The sequence below is a fragment of the Sphaerodactylus townsendi genome, linkage group LG06 (genome assembly GCF_021028975.2).
Source record: "Sphaerodactylus townsendi isolate TG3544 linkage group LG06, MPM_Stown_v2.3, whole genome shotgun sequence".
In the NCBI taxonomy this organism is placed as follows: domain Eukaryota; kingdom Metazoa; phylum Chordata; class Lepidosauria; order Squamata; family Sphaerodactylidae; genus Sphaerodactylus; species Sphaerodactylus townsendi.
In genome coordinates this window covers 21,376,420-21,403,810 of record NC_059430.1, presented here as the reverse complement: position 1 = coordinate 21,403,810, position 27,391 = coordinate 21,376,420, and the positions used below count along the sequence as shown (strand labels likewise).

General features: G+C 44.4%; 1 protein-coding gene across 2 annotated transcripts; it reads right to left on the bottom strand.

Moving 5' to 3' along the window:
- Positions 1-290: 290 nt before the first annotated feature.
- Positions 291-17,599, bottom strand: PYROXD1 (pyridine nucleotide-disulphide oxidoreductase domain 1). 2 transcript variants are annotated; one of them, XM_048502368.1, is made up of 12 exons: positions 17,395-17,599; positions 15,735-15,815; positions 14,866-14,985; positions 12,164-12,292; positions 11,415-11,488; positions 9,567-9,727; positions 8,513-8,613; positions 7,578-7,716; positions 6,386-6,498; positions 5,374-5,496; positions 3,642-3,779; positions 291-840 (listed from the first exon to the last, which is right to left on the bottom strand). In XM_048502368.1, the coding sequence occupies exons 1-12, from the start codon at positions 17,485-17,487 to the stop codon at positions 592-594; spliced, it is 1,521 nt and encodes a 506-aa protein (XP_048358325.1). In that variant the 5' UTR covers positions 17,488-17,599; the 3' UTR covers positions 291-591. The 2 variants fall into 2 exon arrangements, with proteins under 2 accessions (XP_048358325.1, XP_048358324.1); XM_048502367.1 differs by lacking the exon at positions 17,395-17,599 and adding an exon at positions 16,461-16,912.
- Positions 17,600-27,391: the final 9,792 nt, after the last annotated feature.

Here is a 27,391-nt window from a genome sequence, read left to right as displayed (position 1 = left end):
CAAGCTGGGCAAATTCTTTGCCTGGGAGGGAAGATTGGTCCTTTCCGCACAGCACAAATAAAATATCTTGAGGGCATTAAAAGAAGCATTTTGGAAAGGAAGTTCACACAGCTCCCCCCCCCCCCCGCACTTCGTCAGGACATTTTAGTTCCGCTCAATCTGGTTAACTGGTATGCAGCCTGTTCTGGAGTAGGCTCCCAGACCTGGCTGTGAGTGACAGTGTCAAAAAGACTCACTCAGCAACTCTTTCATGTTAAAACCCTGATCCAATGGAAGCAGCACAACAGTAGTAAAGGGTGACTTTTAATGACATTAACATGTCCATGCTTGAAGTCTTTGCTATAAAGCATATGAGCTTTCCTTCTCCCACTCCACGGCCATCCTTATTGCACTGGCAAGGTGAAATGCAGAAGACTGTCATCACCTGAGTGTCAACTGTCAGTTTCAAGATAACTGATAATCAATTCCTCACGTCAATTTCAAGATAACTGAGGTCACAGTGTGTATGTCTGTTCTCCACGGAAGGGAATCCCCTTTCTAAAAATCCAGCCCGACGTGAAAAAAGTCAAAGACGGTGACATTTTCAGAAGCTCAGTCAAAGTAATCTTCTATGTCTATGTTTGGGTCCAGGAGATCTTCGCCGTAGCGTGTCAGATCCATCTGATTGAGAATCAAGTTCTCAAAAGTTTCTTCCAGGTCGGTTTCGCCGATCAGCACGGCTCCCATCATTCGTCCATTCTGCATCACCACTTTGACATATTCTTGGCCTTTGGTACATCTCAGCATCAGTTCATGGTCCAATCCCAGCCCTTGACCGTTGTATTTTCCTAGCAGCACCACCTGAAGGAATAAAAGCAAAAAATGATAAAACTGCAAACATCTTCTTGGGCCTAGGCACACAAGAGTGACCAGAACTGCAGAATAGAGCCTTATGTTTAAACTACCTTTGCCCAGATTTGCTTTGTGTTTATCTTAAGGGTGAAATTAGCCCACACATTCTTATATCTGTATGATATGCACAGTGAGCTCAAACTCTTATGAGAAATTGTTATTGTGTAAGCCAGAGGTGTCCAACTCTGGCACTTCAGATGTTCATGGACTACAATTCCCATCAGCCCAATTGGCCATGCCAACAGGGGCTGATGGGAATTGTAGTCCATGAACATCTGTTTCGTAGGGCAGCCACATGTTCACCTTCAGTAGAAGAGCTAGATTTCAGTCTGGTCGTACTGCAGAGATCAATGACATTTTCAGGGTATGAGCTTTTTGAGAATCAAAATCTCTACCTGAAAATCTCTATCTGAAAAAGGAAGCTCTGACTGTTGAAAGGTCATGCCCCGAAACTCTTGTTGGTCTCTACAGTGCTACTGGGTTCGAATCTAACAAGAGAACACACACACTGGATTCTTAGACGTTACATACAATAATCCACATTTCTGGCTACGGAAGATCAAACAGAATGAGTGCAGTAATTTAGTCGCCGCATCTCAAAAAGAATCGCCGCATCTCAAAAAGGATATTGAGGAGATAGAAAAAGTGCAGAGAAGGGCAACAAGGATGATTGAGGGACTGGAGCACCTTCCCTATGAGGAGAGGCTGCAGCGTTTGGGACTCTTTCGTTTGGAGAGGAGGCGGCTGAGGGGGGATATGATTGAAGTCTATAAAATTATGCATGGGGTAGAAAATGTTGACAGAGAGAAATTTTTCTCTCTTTCTCACAATACTAGAACCAGGGGGCATTCATTGAAAATGCTGGGGGGAAGAATTAGGACTAATAAAAGGAAACACTTCTTCACACAACGTGTGATTGGTGTTTGGAATATGCTGCCACAGGAGGTGGTGATGGCCACTAACCTGGATAGCTTTAAAAAGGGCTTGGACAGATTTATGGAGGAGAAGTCAATCTATGGCTACCAATCTTGATCCTCTTTGATCTGAGATTGCAAATGCCTTAGCAGATCAGGTGATCGGGAGCAACAGCCGCAGAAGGCCATTGCGTTCACATCCTACTTGTGAGCTCCCAAAGGCACCTGGTGGGCCACTGCGAGTAGCAGAGAGCTGGACTAGATGGACTTTGGTCTGATCCAGCTGGCTTGTTCTTATGTTCTTATGTTCTTATACGTGAATAATCTTATAATGTCCAGGGCTAACCAGGAATTGTTCCTTAGGAGCATAATTACATGTTGCAGGCAAAAAACAAGACCAAATACCCTCCAAAGACTTTTTTTTAAAATCATCAGCAAATCCTGATCTGGATAGCCCAGCCTAGTTTGATTTCGTCACAACTCAGATGCTAAGCAGGGTCGGCCCTGGAAAGTATTTGGATGGGAGACATCCAAGGAATACCAAGGCTTAGGCAGGCAGTGGCAAACTACCTCTGAATGCCTCTTGCCTTGAAAACCCCATTGGGGTTGCCATAAATGTGACTTGACGGCAAAAAACAAACAAACCAGCAAACCATTAATGGCAGTAATTGATTATAAAATGCAAGAAATGAAATGCCAGGGAAAACAATGAAAAATGGCAGCCGCTTACCTCAACAGAAAGTCTATTAATAAAACTTTGAGCTGCGGGCCTGACACATTTGCTCGCTTGCTGCCCTGCCCGTTGTTTTGAAGCAAGGTGTAACGTAAGGGCCGTTATATTCTGCTCTATATAGGAAGGATTCCTGTCAGGTGTTTTAGGAACCTTCCTAATAATTAGCTTGATTTTCTTCACTGCCACCAAAATATATTTTACTATAGCCCACACAAACTGATGAAACGGTCACCACTCTTTTTGGGAACACAGACACAGACAAAAATAGAGACTGGAACGGATTTAACTGAACAAAAACTTAAAACGTTTATTTCTGGCTTAAAAGAGGCTTCTCAGGTAACTTGAGAGGATTTACGCTTGTTGGTTTCAGAATTTAATGATTTCAGAGCTTAGCGGTTGCAGAGATGTTAATGGCACTTCACTTAAGTTTTAAAACGTTACTAGACACTCGCAGGTGTCTCTTTAGTAAGATTTTTCTTCAGAAAAAGAGGTTTCAGAAAAGATGTTTCTTTAGAGGTTTTACACTCTCTGTTGACAGACTCTAGTCCACTGTACCTAACCACTAAACAAAACACCCAGTCTACGCCCGGTGGGATTCTGGCACACAAGCCTCCCTCTCCCACAATCCAAATTGACCTCACTGCCACTGGACTGGGCCTCCCAAGACTGGTGTTAACTGAGGAGGACAGACTTTTAGACTTGTCAGAGGTTTTCCCTCAAAACACCTGAGTGGCGGTCACTCTCCTCCAGACTCAGGGTTTCAGATGTCTTAATAGCTTCCTCAGCTATTAACAAACAACAGCAGTGAGAGATCTTGGCGGAATCTCCTCACTCTGCCACAAAACGTACCCGAAGGCACAAAAGCTCACAGACAGAGCCAAAAAGCCAAAAAGACCAAAAAGAACCCCTCAGCACTCTCACTGACTCTATTTATAGTACCCGCATTTTTTTCTCTGGCCAATCAGGGCTGGCCAGGGCTTAACTCTTTCAGGGCAGACTCCACCCTGTAAACTGAATGCAGGATGAGTGCATTCGTCACACAAGGCATTTCAAAATGGCAGACTGCTGCTTTAGATGACGCCCTTTACAAACTGCTGAGTTACCTTGTAATTGAAAAATTTTGTAACGTGAGCGAAGAGTTCGAAGCTGAAGTCCATTTCGGAGGGTTCTCCTAAAGCATCAGCAGTCATACATTTTGCGGCGTACCATCCCATCTGCCTAGCCTGGCTCCAGAGTCTCATCTGAAACAAAGAGGACAATAAAAGGCATGTGTGTTGCTACCCAGATTATTGTTCAAGGTCCACGTGTCCCTCGTCCCAAGAGTCATATCTCAAACAATCCGCTTGTATGAGAAACGGCTGTTAACTATGTCATTGCCCGCAACAAAACGCAGAAGCCAAGTTTCGCTCCAAGAACGTTCTTCTCTCTGTACAAATATTTCATGGAACTGGAAAAGTTCTCTAATGCTTCTGCATCTCAGTGGCTTACAGAAAAGAACATTTTGAATGTATTTATGGAAGATACCACAGCACAGGGCTGGAGAAATATTGCCCAAGTTCGAAACGGGACACACTGTGGAAGCGTTATAATAAGGAAAGGGAATTTTTGATTCAGTACTCAAGAGATTACAGGTGACGTTTTCCAAGATAGAAGTCACTGCTACTGAGAACTGACCAAGTTCAGCTTCGGAAAAAAATTCCCTTAAGAGACCTACCCACTTTCTACAGTTCGAGGAGATGTGTGAAAACCTGTTTATAAATCCCCAGCCTCTAACTTAGTCAAAAGATTCCACCAGTTCTGCCAGCTTCTACAGTCACTATAGAAAGCTCTTTTCCAGCTATCAAGTGCCGTTGTAAGAAGCTGGGAAGCACTGCCGCAAGGCAAGAGAAAGAGATTTTTGTCAGTGGCGTAGGAGGTTAAGAGCTTGTGTATCTAATCTGGAGGAACCGGGTTTGATTCCCAGCTCTGCCGCCTGAGCTGTGGAGGCTTATCTGGGGAATTCAGATTAGCCTGTACACTCCCACACACGCCAGCTGGGTCACCTTGGGCTAGTCACAGCTTCTCGGAGCTCTCTCAGCCCCACCTACCTCACAGGGTGTTTGTTGTGAGGGGGGAAGGGCAAGGAGATTGTAAGCCCCTTTGAGTCTCCTCAGGAGAAAAAGGGGGTTATAAATCCAAACTCTTCTCTTCTTCTTCTTCTTTATTTGATAGCCACAGGCCATTCAAATTAAGGCAATAATACACCAACAAAATTAAAATGCATACATTGAAAATCAGACTTAAGAACAAATGGAAGGAAACCAGAAAAGCGAAGAAATGTGTATATTGCAGATTTTAACTTAGCCTTTATGCTACAACCTTTCTGCAATCTAAGTTTAGATGAGAGAAACATAAATGTGGCTTCTTTGTGCATGACATCCTCAAAGACATCAGCCATTGTCAAACACACTTTATTCTCCGCAGTACCTGAACATTTTTCTAAAATATTTTAAAGATATAAATTCCGGATATGAGAATGCATGGGACAATAGAAGATATAATGCATTACATCTTTTAAAGAGAACGAGATTAGGCTGATAGGCAGTGGGGCTAGGAGAGCGCTTGAAAGGGAATCTCTGCAGGTGATGGTAGCTGCTTAAGAACAGCTACTACAATTCCACGGAGGCTTCCAACAGTGGGATCACTTGAGGGCTCTTGTATGAACTGCAGCAAAGTCTGACCGATTGTAGAGTCAGCCTCCAATTCCACTGCACACAGATGCATTGGTCACAAAGTACCTACCCTTCCTCCTCTCCCCGAAACCCTGGCTAGAAGCACAACCCACATTTCTTTTACCTGCTGCCACACTGGACTGGGCTCCCATGAGGTCGTGCAAATGTCCCCCGCTGCGTAGATACCCGGGAGCGAAGTACGCATGTCTTTGTCCACCATTAAACCTCCATCTTGGCCCAGAGCGAACTAAACAAAACAGGGATTTTTTTCTGTTATAAAATCAATGAAAGGGAGAGAGAGAATGGGAAGATTCTCCTTGGCCAGTGTTCCATATAATAAACTGGGAAAGCAGTTTGTAAATCTTACATAAATAAAGTCTCTCCATCCTGTCTAGGCTGAGAGTGTGTAACTGACCCAAGGTCACCCAGCAAGTTTCCATGGCGGAATGGGGATTCAAACCTGGGTTTCTCAGGCACTAGTTCACACACCTTAACCCAGGGGTAGGGAACCTGCGGCTCTCCAGATGTTCAGGAACTACAATTCCCATCAGCCCCTACCAGCATGGCCAATTGGCCATGATGACAGAGGCTGATGGGAATTGTAGTTCCTGAACATCTGGAGAGCCGCAGGTTCCCTACCCCTGCCTTAACCACTACACCACAGTGAGATTGCTGAAAGGAGGGATGGAAAATCAAATTATCTGTTATCAGACACATCTTTCCTAATGTGACCTCTCAATCGTTCAGTTCAAACACAGCATCTGATACCTGAAATGACTAGATTACACAGCCTGCCCTCGCAGGCAGAGATTATATACCCAAATGAATGTATTCATGGGAAATGTGGTTATAAACCCCTACATACTTGTATTTAGTACCTAGTAAAACGACACACCAAAAAAATTCCATTCTAGCTTTCAGGTTCTCCAGTACTGTTCATCAGTTAGATATCTATATATTGGGGGGAAGGGGGGAAAGATGTCAGGCCTTGATTTTAAGGCTTTTCATAGTTTGCAGTACTTTGTACCCTAGCAATCGTTGTTTAGGAGATGAAAAAACAAATCAAAGGCTGCTCTCCAACCTCTACCCCGGATTGGAAAAACATTGCACCAGTCAGATTTACCCTTAATCCTTACATTATTGCCCTCGAGGAACGGCTGGACGTTTGGAACCACTCCGGTGGCGCTGACAATGAAGTCACAGCCGTACACCTTCCCATTGGTTAGTTCCGCATACACTGGCCACAGTTCTGAAAGCATGACAGTACCTTATATTAACACCAGGGGGAGGGGGGGAGGGAATCTTTAATTGTAAGTTCTCTTTAAGATAATAATGCTCTCGCTCTGAGAGCTACATCTTTAGATGAAGCAACCAATGGCCCACATGGGATTGACGATCCATGCCTTGCACTCTGTTACTTGCAGTGGCCCACCAGGTACCTTTGGGAGCTCACATGCAGGATGTGAAAACAATGGCCTTCTTCTGCTGCTGCTGCTCCCAAGCATCTGGTCTGCTAAGGCATTTGCAATCTCAGATCAAGGAGGACCAAGATTGGTAGCCACACATTGACTTCTCTTCCATAAATCTGTCCAAGCCCCTTTTAAAGCTATCCAGGTTAGTGGCCATCACCACCTCCTGTGGCAGCATATTCCAAACACCAATCACACGTTGCGTGAAGAAGTGTTTCCTTTTATTAGTCCTAATTCTTCCCCCCAGCATTTTCAATGGATGCCCCCTGGTTCTAGTATTGTGAGAAAGAGAAAACATTCTCTCTGTCAACATTTTCTACCCCATGCATAATTTTATAGACTTCAATCATATCCCCCCTCAGACGTCTCCTCTCCAAACTAAAGAGTCCCAAACGCTGCAGCCTCTCCTCATAGGGAAGGTGCTCCAATCCCTCAATCAACCTCGTTGCCCTTCTCTGCACTTTTTCTATCTCTTCGATATCCCTTTTGAGATGTGGTGACCAGAACTGAACACAGTACTCCAAGTGCGGTCGCACCACTGCTTTATATAAGGGCATGACAATCTTTGCAGTTTTATTATCAATTCCTTTCCTAATTATCCCCAGCATAGAGTTTGCCTTTTTCACAGCTGCCATGCATTGAGTTGACATTCCCATGGAACTATCATGTTATAAAATCATTATTTTTTCTCATTCTCATCACAATGTTCTTCTGTGGGAGATATTAATGGTGATATCAGAGGACCAACTCTTCTTCAGGGAGATTCCCAAATTCTCAGTAGTCCAACTCTAATTACATGGGGCTAGCCGGTTTTTAAATCAGCAAATGAGTTCTCTGCTCTCCTATAAACTGTGCTTACCTTCATCAGATTCTGTGTTTCCCTCATCCTGTTGAGCTTTTGGGAAAGACAAGGATACCTTCCGTGACTGCTGGAACTCGGCTTGGAGGTAGACCTTCTTTATTTCGCACAGGCTTTCAATGTGAACTTTATGGGACAGCTTAAGAGAAAGGGACAAAGGCATTCCTTAACATCATAAGCACTGGTAATAACACCAACAACCTTTACGAGGGGTCCCCCTACAATGAGAACAGACAACGGAGCCCTTCCAGGCCCGTGAAGGGCATGTGAATTACCGTGGTGATCAAACCAGGCTCTGGCATACATCAATCGGATTCTATTACATGTGCCAATCTGTCTGTTGTCTGTTAAAAGACATGTTGGCATACTTAGCGTAATATAGTGGTTAAGAGCAGGTGCACTCTAATCTGGGGAACTGGGTTTGATTCCCTGCTCTGCCACTTGAGCTGTGGAACCTTATCTAGTGAACTAGATTAACCTGTGCACTCCAACACATGCCAGCTGGGTGACCCTGGGCTAGTTGAAGCAAGTAAACAGGACGGAGGATCCTTTGGCACCAGTCATTTTCAAGGTCCAAATCTACCCCACCCTGCTCAAAATACATTTCTATCAGGACTCCGTGACATATATTTGCATGTAATATGTTTCAGCCACCAGGAGTGGCCCAATCAAGTTGCTCACTGGAAGGGATACCTAATCGTGAGTAAGGATTTTGCCTGAAGAAGCTGGTCCACCATTAACCATTTTCTCTTCAGGGAAACTCGCAAGTTGCCAGGGAACATACATTTGAAGACAGAATGTTTAAAAGAAACTTTATGGGATGGAGGTGCAACTGGAAGGAAATGAGAGTCGCTCTTCACTGTACGGCTCCGTGCCATACCCCCATACAGGTGACTGGGTACCTGAAAACATGATAGGAGGAGAAACAATCCCACCTGTTTTGCTCCCTTGAGACACAACCCTTCATGCCAATCAGGACCCAAAGCACTGCCCAGTTTCCTAGGACTTGATCCAGCTTTTTCTTCCTCCTCACTTTCTAAAGAAAAAAAAACACAAAGAAGAGACCAAGACATATAGGTTTTAATCTCCAATAGTTAATTGGAATCCTTGACAGGCAAAAGCCCTACGTGACCATGCCCAGTTTGTAAAGACATTTGGCTGGCACCAGAAAAGTTATTGGTGGATACCCCTGCTGTAGTCTGCCCCCTAGCTGGTGAGTCCCACTGGCCAAAGGTGCTGAAACAGACATTCAGTCATAGCTCACATGGCAAGGAGAAGAAGAGTTTGGATTTATATCCGCCATTTCTCTCCTGTAAGGAGACTCAAAGGGGCATACAATCTCCATTCCCTTCCTCTCCCCACAACAGACACCTTGTGAGGTACGTGGGGCTGAGAGAGTTCTGAAGAACTGTGACTAGCCCAAGGTTACCCAGCAGGAATTCAGGAGTGCGGAAACACGTCTGGTTCACCAGATAAGCCTCTGCCAATCAGGTGGAGGAGTGGGGAATCAAACCCAGTTCTCCAGATTAGAATCCACCTGCTCTTAACCATTATACCATGCAGGCTCTGAAGAAAATCCCTGAAGGAAATTACTGCTTTTGAGGGTGGACTCTATGGAACTGTGACTAGCCCAAGGTCAACCAGCTGGCATGCGTTGGAGCGCACAAGGTAATCTAGTTCACCAGATAAGCCTCCACAGCTCAAGTGGCAGAGCGGGGAATCAAACCCAGTTTTCCAGATTAGAGTGCACCTACTCTTAACCACTACACCACGCTGGATCTCTAAGCTATATCAGTTCCCCAGACTAGAGTGCACCTACTCTTAACCACTACACCAAGCTGCTATGCTGTATCAAGCCTCACACTTTCAAAATATTTAAAGCATATTGATTTGACTGATGAAATGCTTTGCACCCTTTTGTTTAAAAAAAACACCAAATGCGCAATTGCTAACAATGATGCTGGGCACTCTGTTGCGTGCGCTACCCACCTGCCGTCGTATATTTTGTCCTCTTGCAAGCAATTGAAGGCTCCAGATTTCCCGCGGACAGCTTTGGAATCAGGAATTCTGCCGCTCCTGCATCGAAGAAGGTGTTCCCAATCGCTTTGTCTTTGATGGCCCAGATCACTTCGCACCCTTCAATTTCATAGCTGGAGAGGGGATTAAAATAAACCAAAAAGAGAGAGGGACACTCCCTTTAAGCATTCTTACCAGGGAAAAGTTGGGCACCTGGATCACCTGGCAAGTGAGAAGGGCCACATTTATCGTTACCAATTTAAAAATCAATGGGAAGGAAGGCAATATTCATTCACTTCAATTATACCCAGCCTCTCCCCCAAACGGAAACCCCGTTTTGTGCTCACTACAATCCTCTGAGGTAGGTTAGGCTGGGAGTGCATGACTATCCCACGGCAGAGTGAGGATTTAAACCTGATTCTCCCAGATCCTAATTCGACACTAATCAGTATACCACCCAAGACGGACTTTAAAGGCAAAGGTTCTTTTAGGCTACCTTTGGTATACTTTGTGACCACAATCTTTTCTTTTTTACTTCCCCATTAAAGCAGCTCTTTCTTCTAATAAGTGTATTCTGTGACTATTAAGCCACACGCTTTCACGCTTTTCTCAGAAGAATTTGGATTTACCTTTCTCTCCTGTAAGGAGACACAAGACGGCTTACAAATTCCTTTCCCTTCCTCTCCCCACAACAGACACCTTGTGAGGTAGATGGGGCTGACAGAGATCTGACTAGCTCAGGGGTAGGGAACCTGCGGCTCGAGAGCCACATGCGGCTCTTCTGCCCTTGCACTGTGGCTCCACGAGCCGAGCCACCAGCCTCATCCTTGCCCACCCTGCAGGCAGCAGGGCAGGCGCACCAACTGCCCACGGTCGGCTGGGCCGCACTGTGCGCTTCCCCTCTCGTCTGCCCCATGAGCTTCTCGGAATGAGCGGAGTAAAAGGTTAAAAAAACCCTATATATATAGTGTTATCTTTATTTTAAATGTCAAAAATTATTTGCGGCTCCAAGTGTTTTCTTTTCCCGTGGAAAACGGGTCCAAATGGCTCTTTGAGTGTTAAAGGTTACCTACCCCTGGACTAGCTCAAGGTTACCCAGCGGGCTTCATGTGTAGGAGCAGGGAAACAAATCCAGTTAACCAGATTAGAGTCGGCCACTCATGTGGAGGAGTGGGGAATGAAACCTGGTTCTCCAGATTAGAGTCCACTGCTCTTAACCACTCACTCCACCACACTGGCTCTCACAAAGGTACTGATCCCAAAGTTCTACACTGAAATACATTAGCAAATCAGTGAAAAGGCTGATGGAGAGATCTATTTTTTAAAAAATATACTAATCCTGCTGAGTGATACAACATAATTAGCGTTAATGATTTGTTGAGATCTTTTACCGTATTATGCTTAACAAACTTTGTACTGTTCATTCTCTCAGCAACCTCATTGGATAGGCCATTAATTAGACAAAGACCATTCAACTTGCTTAAGCCTGCTTTGCCCAAAGCCTGATCCCATACCCCAAAATTGATGCTAGTCACTTTATCACACTATGTCTCCAATGGAGGGGTATATAACTTCAATGACCAAGTTCCATTTTCTCTACTCTATTTCCCGTACAACGATTCTCTCCTCCTGCACAGTAAAGCAAGAACATCTGGCCATCTCAACGTTAAGAAACATCTGGCCATGTCAACTTTAAACAATACGATGTATATATAAAACCACCCGCTGTTGTACAGAACTTATTAGTATCGATTAGGTTTACAGCCAAGATCATCAGGTCTCTTATATACATTTATCTACTTATTGAAAAGTTTGGCTTACACCAATTCCAATGCAATGCCACCATTTCCGACAATCATTATTCTTTTGGCTTTTGCCAGGTGCTTTTGGAATTCCTACATTGAAGAGAGAAACCATTAGAAGGTAGAAACTGCATGGTCTCCATTCAGTGCTGAAATAAGACATACCCATCACATCAATTCAACTGTGCTGAAGAATGCAGGGGTTGGTCCTCACAAACAAATGCCTAACTCCGCCTGTTTTTGAGCTGTAATGTTCTCCCCAAATTAGCTATCATCTGCTCAGTTAGACTCAATGGCTGCCTCAAGAAATCCTCTTAACGCCATTTACTGGAGAGAAGAAATATAAATTTTCTAAATAAATGAGTGTCTGTTTACATTACAAGGATGTGCCAAGCCATTTTCTTCTCCTCTGCATCTTTCTTTTTCCTGCTTTTTAAATGTTTTCAGTATTATCATCATTTGCAGAAAGGCCAGGGTCTGGCATCCCTGCTTTAAATAATTGCAACGCTGCCTTCCCTCACCGAATGGCCCATGCAAGCTGGATCTACCAGCTCTTTCAAGTTAAGGAGAGTTGGCCCAGGTTAGTACTTGGATGGGAGACCAGCAAGAAAGTTCAGGATGGCTATTCAGAGGCAGGCAAGGGCAAACTCCCTCTGTTAGTCTCTTTCTTGATAAACCTACAGCACTGCCCAAATTTCACAGCTACTGTGGACAATGTTTGCTCCAGCACAATACAAAACATTAATAAACACAGGCAAACAGAATTACCACAGCACTGTCTGTATCCCGGATTCCCAACACAAAAGGGTTTCCTTCGACAATTAATTTCGGCGTGGCTCCAGCACACAGACAAAGTTTCTCATAGGCATACTCCTTGCCGTCTTCAGTGATTATTTTCTGCAAACAGATTGAAAGGGGGTGGGGGGTGGGGGGATGAGAAGATGGAAGATTGAGCAAGGCACGCCACTGATTTGCTATCAACAGTCAACCTTGGAGGATATCTCACTTTTCAACTTCCAAAGGTCTTTGATGCAGTGAACGGCCGATCAGTAAAAATCAAATCAAAATGGTGCAGCATTAGAACCCTATGACAAATTAACAAATGTAACCACCATTTACAGACAGAGCAAGAATTTAAAATATTATATTGGGAAATGGGAAAGATTCTACTAAAAACAGTGCAGAACTTCAAAATAATAGGGAGGAAAACCCCCCAACAATCTAGATGCTTCCACAGTGCAAGGAATATAAAGAACCACGTCCAGGCTTGTTTGACGTAATAGACTTTTGTTCAAAAAACACAACTTTAAGGCATTCTGCCGTGTATTAATACTATAGTAGATTAAAGTGCCGTTCACATCCAAAAGGTTTCTGGCATTTTTAAGATGAGAATAAACAGAGCGCGGACAATGTCAGCACAACTTTCACAGCCATGCTGCTTATGTCTAATAAGTTTTTTACAATTGTTTTCAACTCTTCCTCGCTTTGCACCAGTGATACTTGCAGAGACTACTGCTGTGTGTAGCAGTGGTGTAGTGGCTAAGAGCAGTGGCTAAGAGCAGGTGCACTCTGATCTGGAGGAACCGGGTTTGATTCCCAGCTCTGCCACTTGAGTTGTGGAGGCTTAGCTGGGGAATTCAGATTAGCCTGTACACTCCCACACACGCCAGCTGGGTCACCTTGGGCTAGTCACAGCTTCTCGGAGCTCTCTCAGCCCCACCTACCTTACAGGGTGTTTGTTGTGAGGGGGGAAGGGCAAGGAGATTGTAAGCACCTTTGAGTCTCCTACAGGAGAGAAAAGGGGGATATAAATCCAAACTCCTCCTCCTATTACTCTTCCTCTTCTTCACAGCCCATCTAATCCATCAATACAAATGAGCCTCCTTATCTCCCCAGAATTCTGCAATCTGACCCAGAGGATAAGTCCTTCCTGGCCCCAAAGTGATGATTGTTATTGCCTTGGGCAGGCACAAAAGGGTCCTGAGAGACAAGCACTGGCTGCCTTCCCGTTCATGATCTGCCCGAGTTCACAGAATCAGCCTTGCTGTCAGATGGCCACCTGCTTAACCCCCCTCCCCCCAAAAAAGAGAGCCTCCCACCTTGCAAGAAATGTGGAAGAAAGCTCATCCCACTGAGGAACCATTTAGCCAATTCCATGAAGTGCTGTGACCATCAATAGCTCTATGCCCGCACTCTAAAAAAATCAGACCAGGTTCAAATTTGGGTGACATACATGGGAGGAGGCTAACAGTGCATTCCTATAGGTTTCATTAAGCTCACGCTAGAATCATTCATCAGGCTACATGGCTAGGAATTGCAATACTGATGTGCATGAATGTTAAATGCTGTCAAGTCACCTCCGACTCATAGTGACTCTATGCCCCCTTCCGGACATGCAGAATTGTGTACTTCCAGTCCACTTTCACAATTGTTTGCTAGTGGATTTTGCTATTCAGCACAGTAAAATACAGCTGCAAAGTGCATTGAAAGTGGACTGAAAGTGCATTATTCTGCATGTGCGGAAAGGGCCTATGAATCAATGACCGCTAAAGCATCCTGTTGTTAACAGCCTTGCTTCTGTTATAAAGGCTTCCTTTAGGGAGTCAATCCATCTCATTTTGGGTCTGTTTCTTTTCCTCCTGCCTTCAACCTTTCCCAGAATTATTGTCTTTTCCAGCCTCATCTTCTCATTAGGTGACCATCATTTGGTAGCCTCAGTTTAGTCATTGTAGCTTCTAGGGAAAATGGGCTTGATTTGATGTAGAACCCAATTTTGTTTTGGTAATCCATGGTATCTGACAATACTGACACATACAATACTAATACATGTGATGAATACAGTAATTTCAGGTGAAACTAACTGTGTTCAGCTGGAGCTCTCTTTCTTTCTCTAATTCAGTGGTGGCGAACCTATGGCATGGATGCCAGAGGTGGCACTCAGAGCCCTCTCTGTGGGCACACGCAAACAGAGTTGCCTCCCTCCCCCATCTAGGCTGGCCTGGGCCACTGGGCTCGATTATTAGCATTAAATCTAAGACCTAGTTTTGGGGAAGCAGTGTAGGTAACCCTGTTAAGCACCCACTGATTTTCATGTGAAGAACTAAAGCACGATCCTTTACCTGGGAGTAAGCTTGGTTGCTGGAATGGGGCTTGCTTCTGAGTAAACCCTCCTAGGGTTGTGATTCACCCGATGCAAGAGTTGCACGGTTGCTTCAAAGCAAAGCCACCGACTATCACCAAGCTTACTCCTGAGTAACGCACGCCTCGGAGCCAACTGTTTTTTTCTAAATGAAAACCTCAGTATTCAGGTTAAATTGCTGTGTTGGCACTTTGCGATAAATAAGTGGGTTTTGGATTGCGGTTTGGGCACTTGGTCTCAAAAAGGTTCGCCATCACTGCTCTAATTGAGCTGCCCTTTGAATGTTTCACACTCCAAATAGAGGCAAAAATAAAATAAAAGGTTCTCTTACGTGCTCATTGCTTTTCAACTGTTTTACTCCAGACTGAACAACTCGGATGTTAGGGTAGCGTCTCTCCAGAACGCTGCTCGCTTGTTCCTCGACATCAAATTCTTCTAAGGTTCTGGACACCTGCCAGAGGAAACAGCATGATCACTTCCAGGGTAAATAATGCAAAACCAATTGAAGTTGCAACAGCGTATCTGCTATGTGCAACACCACAGTGAATGGAGCCACAAATTATCACAGGTCTCTTTTATAATTCGGAACAGCAGGAGTCTGGGTCATCCTTAGGGTTTCCAATCTCCAGGTGGTGGCTGCCGATCTCCTTAGATTATAACTGATATCCAAGAGTCAGAAATCACCTGGGAAAAGTGGCCGCTTTGGAAGGTGGGCTCTATAGCATTTTACCCTACTGAAGTCCTTTCCCTCCCAATCCCCACCCTCTTCAGGCGCCCACTCCCAAATCTTCAGGTATTTCCCAGTCTAGACCTGACAACCCCAGTCATCCTCGCTGAAGTCTCCACTCCATAGAGTCTCTTTCAGCTTCTGAATACACCATAAACCAATGCTGGAAAGCAAAACATAATGGCTTGAATCACTGATTTTGTGGCAACAGTTACATGGATTTAATAGAATGATCACAGCCCTTGAGCAGCTTACTCTCATCCTCATCTGGCCTACAGAGCTCAAGTATATTCGCTGCTGGTTTGGAAACCATAACCCAATAGAATAAAAACATCATGGAAAGAGAGAAGTTATTATCCTGGCCTCCCACCCATGGTGCTCAGACAAACTACAGATAGTGTGATCTACACAGACCTGAGAAACCTGCAGTATCACACCTTAATCCTCTGACAGTCAAAACCAGTCTTTCTTACCTGTCTGAAGTTTATTACTGCTTTTATAACTGGGGACGCCGTGATCAGTAAAATGTCCTCAGAGGAAAACTCGGTAGCCAGCTAGTAAAAGAAGGAAGAAAAAGTTTATTTTTCAGTATTATTTTATGTTCTTACACCCTCGCACATTCATGTTCTTCCAGACATTACAACACTTCTTTAATGAGAGAGTAATACATGAATAAAAACACTTGCAAACAGGAATACTTAGACTAACAACATTTATTTCCATATAAGCTTTTGTGAGTCAGACCTAATTTCATCAGATTTCAGAGTTTATGGTAGAATAAACATTGTTCTTTAAAGATGCTGAATTGCTCTCTAGAAATGCCAAAGGACACCATTTTCATTGTCTGTTGTGGGGAGAGGAAGGGAAAGGCGCTCGTAAGCCACCTTGAGTCTCCTTACAGGAGAGAAAGGTGGGGTATAAATCCAAAACTCTTCTGCTGCTGCTCTAGACCAATACTGCCATGACTATCACCTGAGGGAAAGATACGATTCAAGTGTGAACGGTCCACAGAAGCAGACTGTCTTGAACAAATAAAACCACTTCAGCTGGTTCTGGTGGGTTTTCCGGGCTGTGTGGCCGTGGTCTGGTGGATCTTGTTCCTAACGTTCCGCCTGCATTTGTGGCTGGCATCTTCAGAGATGTATCACAGAAGGAAGTCTGTTACACACTGTGTCCACTTCAGTTGGTTTATAACTCACCTTTCTTTCCAATGGTGACACAAAGCTTACATTGTTTCCCTCTTTGTCCTCACAACAGCTTGCGAGGTAGGTTAGGCTGGGAATATGTGACTGGCTCACTGGCAGAGTGGGGATTTGAACCCAGGTCTCCCTGATTCCAGACCAGTACTCTAACCACTGCACCATGATAGGTCACTCTGCTTCTAAGACATATAATTAATACTCATTATGCACTAGGGTGGCCACTGGCAGGGGTTGGCGGTAGTTACCAGGTTGTGAAGCACCTGGAGATCTAAGGACAGAGCCTGGGGAGGACAGAGACCTGGGGGAGTGGGGGTCCAATAGAGACAACTTTCCAACACATACATTCTCTCCAAGGGAACTGATCTCTGTAGACTGAAGAGGAGCTGCAATTCCAGGGATCACCAGATCCCACCTGGACAGGGGCATATCTACAGGAAATGGCACCCAGGACAAGCTCTCGAACTGTCCCCACCCCACCCCAGCGCACACTGCCACTCACTAAGTATCCCCCACCCAGAGAGAAATGCGACGGGGAAGAAAGAAAGGAGTAGAGAGAGGTGGGGAAAGGAAGAGCGATGGGAGAGAAAGAAAGGAGTAGAGAGAGGTGGGGAAAGGGAGAGATATCCAAAGGTCCCACCTGAATCCTCAAGGAGGACTAGCCACGTAACATGGTCGGCTACTCTACGTCAAGAGAAGCTCTAGCGTTTTAATTGATAGGTTTGATTTTATTTGATTTGTAAAGCCTTAACAACAAAACTCCTCCCACTTTCTTCATTGCAATAGGCAACATCCCCCAATTACCCCACAACCCATACAAAGAAGCGCCCCACACCGCGCATGCGCACTGAAACGGGACCCCATCGGCGCAAGGTAAGCCGCGCATGCGCGCAGCCACACACCCTCGCCTCATGAGGGGAAAGCAATACCTTACCCTCTCCGCGCACGTCACTCCCGCGATCCCACCTCCCACAACGACAAAACGCCTCCCGGTGGCGGCGAGGAGCGGAGGGGAATCGGCTGCCATGACTGTAGGAAAGCAACACACAGACTGCAGTCTCCGGAAAACAGCTTTGCTACGGTGTCCCGCGAAGCTCTCGTTTGGATGCTTCCGCCTTGCGCTTTCTTTCAGAAGTCACCCAAGGTTCGGGAGGGGGCGTGACCAAGGGTTAGAGCTGACTCGTTGCTGCCCCGCAGCGGCCAGACCTTTGTATTGCAACTAAGAGAACGGTTTACTATTAGAATTAATAGTCCCACGACTAAATCAGAGGCTAAAAGTTTGTGAGTCTCCAGGGGACTCCTGCTAAGTTTGCTGTGGGCTTTGCAGCAAGGAAAAGTTAGCTGACTGCCTCCAGATCTCTGCGGTGCGTCTCACTCGCAGATGGGAGCGGTCTTGAATGCAAGCATAGCCCTACAGAGTGTGAATAGAGCAAGGAACAAGAGAGTGATTTCGAGCATAAGGTTAAGCACTTTCCTTTTTAAGGTGCTTAGGGCAGGGGTAGGGAACCTGCGGCTCTCCAGATGTTCAGGAACTACAATTCCCATCAGCCCCTACCAGCATGGCCAATTGGCCATGCTGACAGAGGCTGATGGGAATTGTAGTTCCTGAACATCTGGAGAGCCGCAGGTTCCCTACCCCTGGCTTAGGGTATATCTTAAGTACCCGCTCTTTGCATGTGCCTCTGTGTGCACCTGCTAAAGACATCGGACGGTTGTCTGTTGGCTATGCCATTAATTAGGGTGGTTGGCTGGTATTGACCAGAACTTGGTTTTTTTTCCCATTGTGACTCCAGCTTAGCAGAATGGGTTCCTGGAACTAGAAGATTTAAACCTTTCCTTTCTATCCTTTGGATTTATATGTCGCCTTTCTCTCCTGTAAGGAGACTCAAGGTGCTTACAAACTCCTTTCCCTTCTTCTCCCAACAAGACACCTTGTGAGGTAGGTGGAGCTGAGAGAGTTCTTAGAGAACTGTGACTAGCCCAAGGTCACCCAGCAGGCTTCATGCGTAGGAGGCTGTGGAGATGGACCAGAATGCCTATAAATTTGTATTTGATTAAGTTGTATGAACCAAAGATTTGAAGAATCAAAATGGTGTTTCTGTATAACATCCCAGCAGGCCTGCATTTTAGCAGCAGGTCAAAAGGCATTTTAGAAGCTTGTCAGTGATTATGCAGGCAAGCAAAGATTAACATCTTTAAGATCTTGTCACTAAAGGGCCAACGTGACAGAAGACATATACTTTATAACTTTGTTTTTGGTTAGAATAGAAATGAATGCGATTAGTTAAAATGGAAAAAGGGGTTTTCTATATATTGTTAAATGAACACAGAAATGATAATGAGAGATTCATATTTACTGGTATTTCAGTATAATTCTATTGTATTGGAATCGAAGGAATAATTGTTAGAATCATGTTTGTATAATTTGTTAAAGTTAAAATCATTTCAAACTGGGAAAAGGGAAGTTTTATGATCCTAAAGAATGTAGATTCAAACCTGCATACGCTAAGGAAATATCTCTCTGAAGGAGCAAACTTGGAAAACCAGAAAAGGCAGTAGTTTTATTGCAGCCGTTTGCATATGGGCAGAGGGACATGAGCTAAGAGCATGAAGCATTTGTGACACGTAGAATAGAGGCGGTCTTAATGTGACAAGGAGACAGAACTATCCAATGGGATTTTAAGGTTCATGCTTATAGCACGTGAATAAGGGGATGATTGTATGACTTATGTATTCTTTGTATCTAAAAAGACTAAGGTCTTTCCTATGGTGGGGGTGCCTCTCTTTCGAGAGCACCCAGAAGGGGGTGTATCTCTCAGTTGAGAGCACCCAGGGCGTGCCTCTCCCTTGGGAGAGTTCACCTTCTGTAACTTTCTATATTCTGCTAAGTAAAAACTGTCTGTTTTGTTTCTGATGTCAGATGTCTTTTGCTTTTTTGGGAATTTGTTTCTAACATATCTTTTCCCAAACAGCTGCGCAGGCCGGACTTGAGTTCTGGCCTCACAAGGCGGAGCGGGGAAACTAACCTGGTTCGCCAGATAAGAGTCTGCTGTTCATGTGGAGGAATGGGGAAACAAATCCAGTTCATCAGATTAGAATCCACAACTCTTAACTACTACACCACACTGGATTTGTTTCCCCATTCCTCCACGTGAACAGCAGTTCTCTAAGAACTCTCTCTGCTCCACCTACCTCACAAAGTATCTTGTTGGGAGAAGAAGGGAAAGGAGTTTGTAAGCCACCTTGAGTCTCCTTACAGGAGAGAAAGGCGACGTATAAGTCCAAAGGATTTTTTGAGGCATGGCTGGCGGGGATTTGAAGGGAGGGAAATATGCTGAGATTGCAGTGCCTGTTTGGGGACTGGATTCTTCACCCACCCTAATGCCTGCTCAGCCTATGTAGCTTTAAGTCAGCAGATAGTTTACGAACATTCCCCAACCAAGAAGTGCTTTTGCCAGCAAAGGAAACTCATCCCAAGGAAGGCTGACATATTTCACCGCTCAGAGATGCAGTGGAAACAGAACACAACATCAAGAAATTACTTATTGTCCTGGAAACCCTTAATCATAATTTTTCTTTTCTTTTGTTTTCTGTTATTTAAAGCACAGCTTTGCTTTCCAGGGCTAGACAGCTTGTCCATAAATTAAATATTCCTCTTATCCACTGGCAGTTTTGGCCCACATAAATGACCTAAGTTTGGACAGGGATGCATTCCGAGATAGGAACTACGCCTCTAAAGTTTTTCTCATCAGCGTAGTGCAGTCAAAAGAAATGAGGAATTTCCTCTACTAGAGCAAATCAATTGCATTCACTCATGCATGGTAACTTTTTCTGTGACAAGTTGCCCAAATGTATCAACTTTTGACAAATAAAGTGCTCCTCCTGCCTCTTTGTATGTAACAGTGGAAGGTGGGCTTCGGTGTGCGGGGATATCGATGTCTTACTCAAAGACAGGAATCCGTTCTTTAGGAGCAGAATGCTTGTTTTATTGATGACAGGCATATTCGAAGCTGATGACTATGTTGTTTGAACTGGCCAGATGATGACAGGCAAAATATTATATTCCCCCTGTACAGACATGTCAGATCCACCCATTTGGGGTTTGTTCCTTTTTTCCACCAACAAGAGAGGTAGCAACTCCCTTGGTTATTGCTGCAGAAATGGTCTGTTCAATTTGCTGCCTTCTTTCATGCTGCCTTCAAACTGTTGTGATCCAACGGACCTCCCCCAGATATTTTTAAGAGTGAAACTGGGTAACCCGAAAACATTTTTTTCCTTTCTCGTCATTTGCAATTCCCTCCTGTCGTTTTCCCTCTGTGATTTGTGTGGCCTTTATTGCAGATGGCCAAGATGACAACATTTGTCACAAACAGGGACGGGCTACCTGGCAGTTCTATTTGGTTACCTTGTTATGGGACTGCTCTTTGTCACTTTACATTACGTGTGCCTGCCCGAGAAGGCCCAAATTACTTCTGCTGGTGAGATACGCAATACCTGAGCTCAAATATTGTTCTTTCCCAATCAGCCCACTTCTAATTCCCATGTGGGCAGTGAAGGCTGGTCGAGTTGCCACTTGTCAAAGTAAAAGCCTCAGTGTAAATTGCCTAGTACGTCACTTGAGCCTTGGCAAGTGATTTTCTTGCAAAGCAAAATTCATTGTATTTTTTTAAATTTTCCATTTTTATAGTCATTGTGTATATCTGCCTGAACTGTAATCTCCCTCGTTGAGGTCCTCTTAGGGGATATTGACACTGGGTTGACCAGTATATGAGCAAAGTGCTATTTTTCCTGGGCGATTTCCTCAGACAAGCAAAGAAACCACACGCTGTTCCGCAGACAAATTCCCCAAAAAACTCACCAGCAAATACTTTTCATTAAGATAATGTGTATTACAGTGTGCAAGCTTTCAGGTTATCTGCAGCAGTTGCGTAGGAGGTTAAGAGCTCGTGTATCTAATCTGGAGGAACCGGGTTTGATTCTCTGCTCTGCCGCCTGAGCTGTGGGGTCTTATCTGGGGAATTCAGATTAGCCTGTACACTCCCACACACGCCAGCTGGGTGACCTTGGGCTAGTCACAGCTTCTCGGAGCTCTCTCAGCCCCACCCACCTCACAGGGTGTTTGTTGTGAGGGGGGAAGGGCAAGGAGATTGTCAGCCCCTTTGACTCTCCTACAGGAGAGAAAGGGGGGATATAAATCCAAACTCTTCTTCTTCTCTCTTCATCTGGAATGCTTCATCAGACTTGATGTTTACTACAATAAAAAGGCACCAGGGTTGGGGGAGAACAAAACCCGGTTGTTTCCATGACTGTTAACCAATAGTATGATAACTGTATAAAAGTTTTCTGACTGGTTAATTCAGGGTGCTGTTATCATTAATCAAAAGACTCTCAACTGATTAAGCAAATCATTGAATAAACATAAAGATTAAAATCTGAATATGGATGTATTGGGAGCAGACCCCAGTTCATCTTTTTAAAGCCATGCACTTAATTTCAAAAAGAGGCCGTCTTTTGATTCTTTTCCCGCCTCCAGCAAATAATGTTCTGTTTCATTTGATCATAATGCTTCCTGATAGCTCAAAACATGTCCGTTTGGCTATTTCTGTGTTTTTGCAGTACCTGTAATGTTGTTGTGTTACTAAACTTGCTACAGAAGCACTCGCTTCGTGCCAGTTTGCACGTTCCCCCGCATTTGGTTCTGAGACATTTTCAGTTAACTTCTTCTCCATTGTTTCTGAAAACACTTTTGCTGTGATGTTTTTATCCGAAATGTTTCCAAGCTCGTTTCCCTCACAGCGCAATCGTGCGTCTGTTTTCCCGCCAGAAAACCTGCCTGTGATCCACAACCCGTGTGGTCGCCCAATGCCTTTGTCCACCATTTCTTCTGTCCCTCACCTCACTGCTTCACCCTTCTCTTATTTTTATAATTTCTTGCATTCTCTTTTTTTCCTCCATTTTTTTGGATCATCGAATTAGAGAAACTGCAAATCATCACTATAGTGCATGCATGGAAAAGATTTTATAACATTGATTGCAGCCAGGAAACAACGTTGTGAGGAGGGGAATGCGGACAGACTTCATGAAAATGATGGGATTGAAAACACCTTCAAAACGGGGCAAGTGTAGTGTGCAGGAAAGGCCCTAACTTTGGCCCCTTCCGCACACGCAAAATAATGCATTTTCAAACCACTTTCACAACTGTTTGCAAGTGGCTTTTGCTATTCCGCACAGCTTCAAAGAGCACTGAAAGCAGTTTGAAAGTGCATTATTCTGCATATGCGGAATGAGCCTATAATAACTGGGATATGGGGAGATACAGGACCTGCATTCTGCCCTCATGGTTGCAAGATGGAGAAGGGATTATTGAGGAGAAGGTGTAAGAGGTGAAAGGATGGAAGTTCCTTTTAGAGTAGCAGTCCACATATCAAAGGGATAGTCTCAGAGCAGTAGAAAAAGGTTGCCCAGTGCCTTGACCCCTCTATCTCTCTGGCTCTCTAGTCAAGACCCCTCTGAAGTCTGAGGTTACAAGACAGTGCATAGTCCTTCACATCCAACACTACATCCTTGCTTAATCTTGGTTATTGTTCCCAATTTCAAGGTGAGGAATCTGAAGTTCTTTCAAAGTTGCAACTGATGCTGAGACTACAGAGATTAGTTCCCTTGGAGTAAACGGCAGTTTTGAAGGGCAGACTCTGTGGTGTACCATAAAGTCCAGGCCATGTAAAAGTCTGAAAGTCAGTCACCCAAATGCTGCCCCCCCCTCCCGGCACACCATGAAACTCCAGGAATTTCCCATGCTGGACTTGGCAACTGACTCATCAACAGAACTCAGAAACCACCAAAGCCGCACACATGAAATTTGGCACACCTGTTCCTTACGTACTGCAGGTACTCACTAAGAAAGGATTTCCCAAAATATTCACTTTCACTCCATTTATTACCTATTTACTGTTTTCACTGCTCATCTCTGGCCATCTGCGCGAACATTCTAAAGGCAAACCAGCCCCTCAGTCCACAGACATGCTGCACGAACATTCTAAGGGTGACAATTCAACATCACCAGCTTCATGTCCTTCACCAACTGCACTCTACCACCGCCATCCACAACGCACGTGAACCTATTTGAAAACAAAGCCATCAGTCCACAGACAGGCTGTGAGGAAATATGCTGCATGTCACCCCAAAGTTCCACAAACAGGGCTGCAAAAAAAAGTATGCTGACTTTTCACACCCCAAAGTTAACAGACCAGGCTGTGAAAAAGTAATTTCCTCCACCCACCCTCCAACTGCTAACAACATACAAGCTACAGCCAAATACTATTAAAACAGATTACAAAACCACACTATCCACCTTGGACTACTAAACATTTATTGTCGGTTTTGCATATGGACATCAGATTTATTACTTCTCAGTAGGAGACAAGTTTATTGCTCTCGGCCTCCGATCACCTCTGTGCTTGGTGTAGAGTGGCTCTGAAGTGGCAGGATGAGTCCCCAGGGAATGTGCTGCAGTGGCACGGTACAGTCCAGCTCCCTGCCCTTCAACCCTACCCTGAACCTCTTCACAGCCTTCTCACGCATCAGCATCCAATGGCAGAACATTTCCTTTCGGCATCCCGAAAATACAATGGCTGCTTCCACATGACGTCTTTTGGAGCCCACCAGGTGAAAAAGAGCAATAACACATTGCATTATAAAAAGACAACTACAGGAAGCTGCTGCAAAATATGCAAAACCCATCAGTCCACAGACAGGCTGTGAGGAAATATGCTGCATGTCACCCCAAAGTGCACAAACAGGCTGTAAAGAAGTATGCTGAATGTCACCCCGAAATTCATAGAGAGCCTGTGATGAAGTATGCGTAGCGAAGCACGGGTGCCCTGCTAGTAGCCAATAAAGGTGTGATTGGATCGGCTATACTAATAATAGGGTTTCCATTTGCCTGTGTATGGTAGGAGGCCTCAGGGTAACAAGCCTCTGATCACCAATGCTCACCTGAGACCTAAGAGTGCGTAAAGAGAATAATTAAAAAGAAAAATAAGCCCTCTCCTGCTTACAGGAAATTCTGACCATACAGTTCTTGACCATTCCTAGAGTTACCTTGGCACTTCCAGGGAGCTCTAGGAATTGCCAGGAACTCTAAGGTAAAAGCTTCCTGTAAATAGACGAGGCCTTATTTTCCTTTTCAATCTTTTGAATTTTTCCCTCAGGACATTACCCCTCCCCCACTGCCTGACAACCCTACTATTTGCCCTTCATCGAGGGGAGCCTGACCTCCATTGCTTGGAAGTTACTAAGAGCAGCTCTTTAAGATCTCAAGCTTCTGGGGCATTTGTCAACATCTGCTAGGCAGCACAAAGCTATCAGAAGCAGTTTCATGTCATTCTGAATGATTTCTCTGGAAAAGGTTAGCCTTTCACCTGGTGGAAGAATTTGTAAAAAAAATCAGCCAGTGTGGGTCATCAACCTTTAACAATCAAATATCTTTTGTCAGGACGACATCAACCTTAGCAATTCCGCACTACTTTCTTTTGATCTGGAAACCTGGCCTTCCTGAAATTTAAATGTTCCTCTTCAAGCTTTGTGATTTATTCTGGGGGTTGAAACACTGGTGGATTCCGCACAGCACAAATTTAGTGTCTTTAGGACATTATAGAAAGCGTTTTGGGGAAGAAATTTCCACAGCCGTCTTCCCCAAAACAAGTTCAGCCCATTATATTCCATTCAACCCAGATTTTTTTAAAAAATCACTAATCTAGCAATCTTTTCCCCCCAACCTGGGTTAAAGACGATTCCTTCCAGTTAAGCAAATGCCAGCAGGCAGGAAATGCTTCATTTCTCCCACCCAAACCTCTTGCTTTCGTTTCCACTGTTCAAGCCCATCATTTTGTGTGCTGCAGCAGATTCTCCATAGAGATTCCCTGTGCAGGTTTCCTCTGCTTGCGGCACATCCGTTTGCTACTTAACTGTAAAAAAAAGTAGATGAATAAAGTTTGTCTTGCCCAGCGATCCTGTGCACACGCCGCTTTTCCTTTTTTGTTTTGTTTTGAGGGGGATGTCTGCAAAGCTACTTAGACAAGTTAAATGCCACTTTAGTTGGGATAACCTACATTGTACTACTCATTACTTCATTTATTTTTATTAGACTTTTACCCCACCCTTTTCCTACCATAAAGGGTGGCTACTGGTTGCCATCTTTTCACCTTTAGAACAGGCACCACAAACTCTGAATTTGATCACCAATGTAAGGAATGAGAAGAAGAAAAAGTTCAGTGTATACTCCACTTTCCTCAACCGTAAGGAGACCCAAAGGGGCTTACAAACGCCTTTCCTTTCCTCTCCTCACAACAAACACCTTGTGAGATAGGTGGGTCTGAGAACTGTGACTAGCCCAAGGTCACCTAGCAGGCTTCATGTGTAGAGGTGAGGAAACATTCATTTCACCAGATAAGAGTCCAGATTAGAATCAACTCATCTGGGAGAGAGGTTATTAACCATTCCTTGTAGTATCACTATTTTAATCTGCCAGCAAGATAACAGAAGCTGTTGGTAGCCCATCAGGGGGAAATATTCCTAGAGTTAGCCTGTGGGGGATTTTGATTTAACAAATTATTCAAAGGAAGAGGGTTAGATCACAGGTCCCCAACATGGTGCCTGTGGGTATCATAACTGCCTGCGAAGTGTATTTAGGAATTGGGTGGGGGTTTTGCCCACCAGGGCTTCCAGTTTGGCCACTGGAGATCTGGTTGGATATACAGATTTTTTTTAAAGCATTGCTTCATCAGCAGTTGCCACCATAGCATAAGGATCTTCACTGGGTGACCAGAGGTAAGCTGTGTGCATGTACAAAAATACTTTTAATAAATATAAACCCTTACCCAGTACTACGGATCTAATTAAATTTGGACAAACCCCACTCCATGGTTGTGGCTTAGACCGTTGCAACTTCCCATCCGCACAACTTGATTCTTCATGGAAGAGATGGAAACTTTGCTCCGTATCCCTAAGTATATAGATGCATCTTAAAATAATTGGGGAAGAAAACAGCTGAACACTGATTGGCTGAGTCATTTGGTGGGTACAAAGGTCTGGTAGAAGTTTGGGTCACCTTTTGAAGCTGGCCTCAACTAGTTACTCATGAAGCTACCATCCATCAGCCGCAACTATCACTGAGTGACTTCCGTTCCCCATGCTGTTTCTTTCTTCCTGCACCGTCAAACTCTACGAGACTGCTTTGTCCTTTCTTCAGTAAAGAAGTAACGTCAGTGAGATTTTTGTTCTTCTTCTTCTGGCTCAGGATGTTCTCTGTTAAAATGCTCCACGAACACTGAGATTCAAAGGTGAGCTTTTCCTCTTTTTTTTGAAACCACCAAAAGGTCTTAATATCATATGAGGCTGGGGGTGACAATTTTCTCTCAAATTTTCGGTCAAAGCGACCATGGCCCATTATTCTTCCCTGTTACTGAAGGCTCAGCTGGTACATTAAAGAACTGTCACCTCTAGACGACAGTATATAAGTCCCCCATGTACCAGGAATGTGTGAAGTTTCAGCGTACCTAAGAAGGGATGAGATGCATTAAGCCTTACAATTTAGCATCTTCGGAAAAATTAACGAGTAATGGACTATGGTATGAGTGGATGCATAATACGTGAGCGAACTGAGAGGTTTCATGCACGGCTATAAAGTTCCTTGAATCATCGACTTCATTAGTGGTGATAATGACGTTCGGTAGAAAACAAAGCAAGTATTTCTAACTCACCTTCCATTCAATTGTAATTTGTATTGATTCATGGCCTATGGCAGTTATTTATAGATCCTAAGTACATTATACTATCTTGGCATAGGTCTGGATTAAAGTTGTCACAAGTGGTGGGATCCAAAAATTTTAGTAACAGGTTCCCATGGTGGTGGGATTCAAACTGTGGCATAG

Excerpts from the sequence above, each read along its gene's own strand:
- PYROXD1 (XM_048502367.1), bottom strand. The coding sequence starts at position 16,625 with ATGGTGCAGTGGTTAGAGTACTGGTCTGGAATCAGGGAGACCTGGGTT. Across the intron at positions 11,489-12,163 it reads GGGATACAGACAGTGCTGTG|GAATTCCAAAAGCACCTGGC; the intron begins GTAATTCTGTTT and ends TCTTCAATGTAG. Across the intron at positions 9,728-11,414 it reads GGCATTGCATTGGAATTGGT|CTATGAAATTGAAGGGTGCG; the intron begins GTAAGCCAAACT and ends TCCCCTCTCCAG.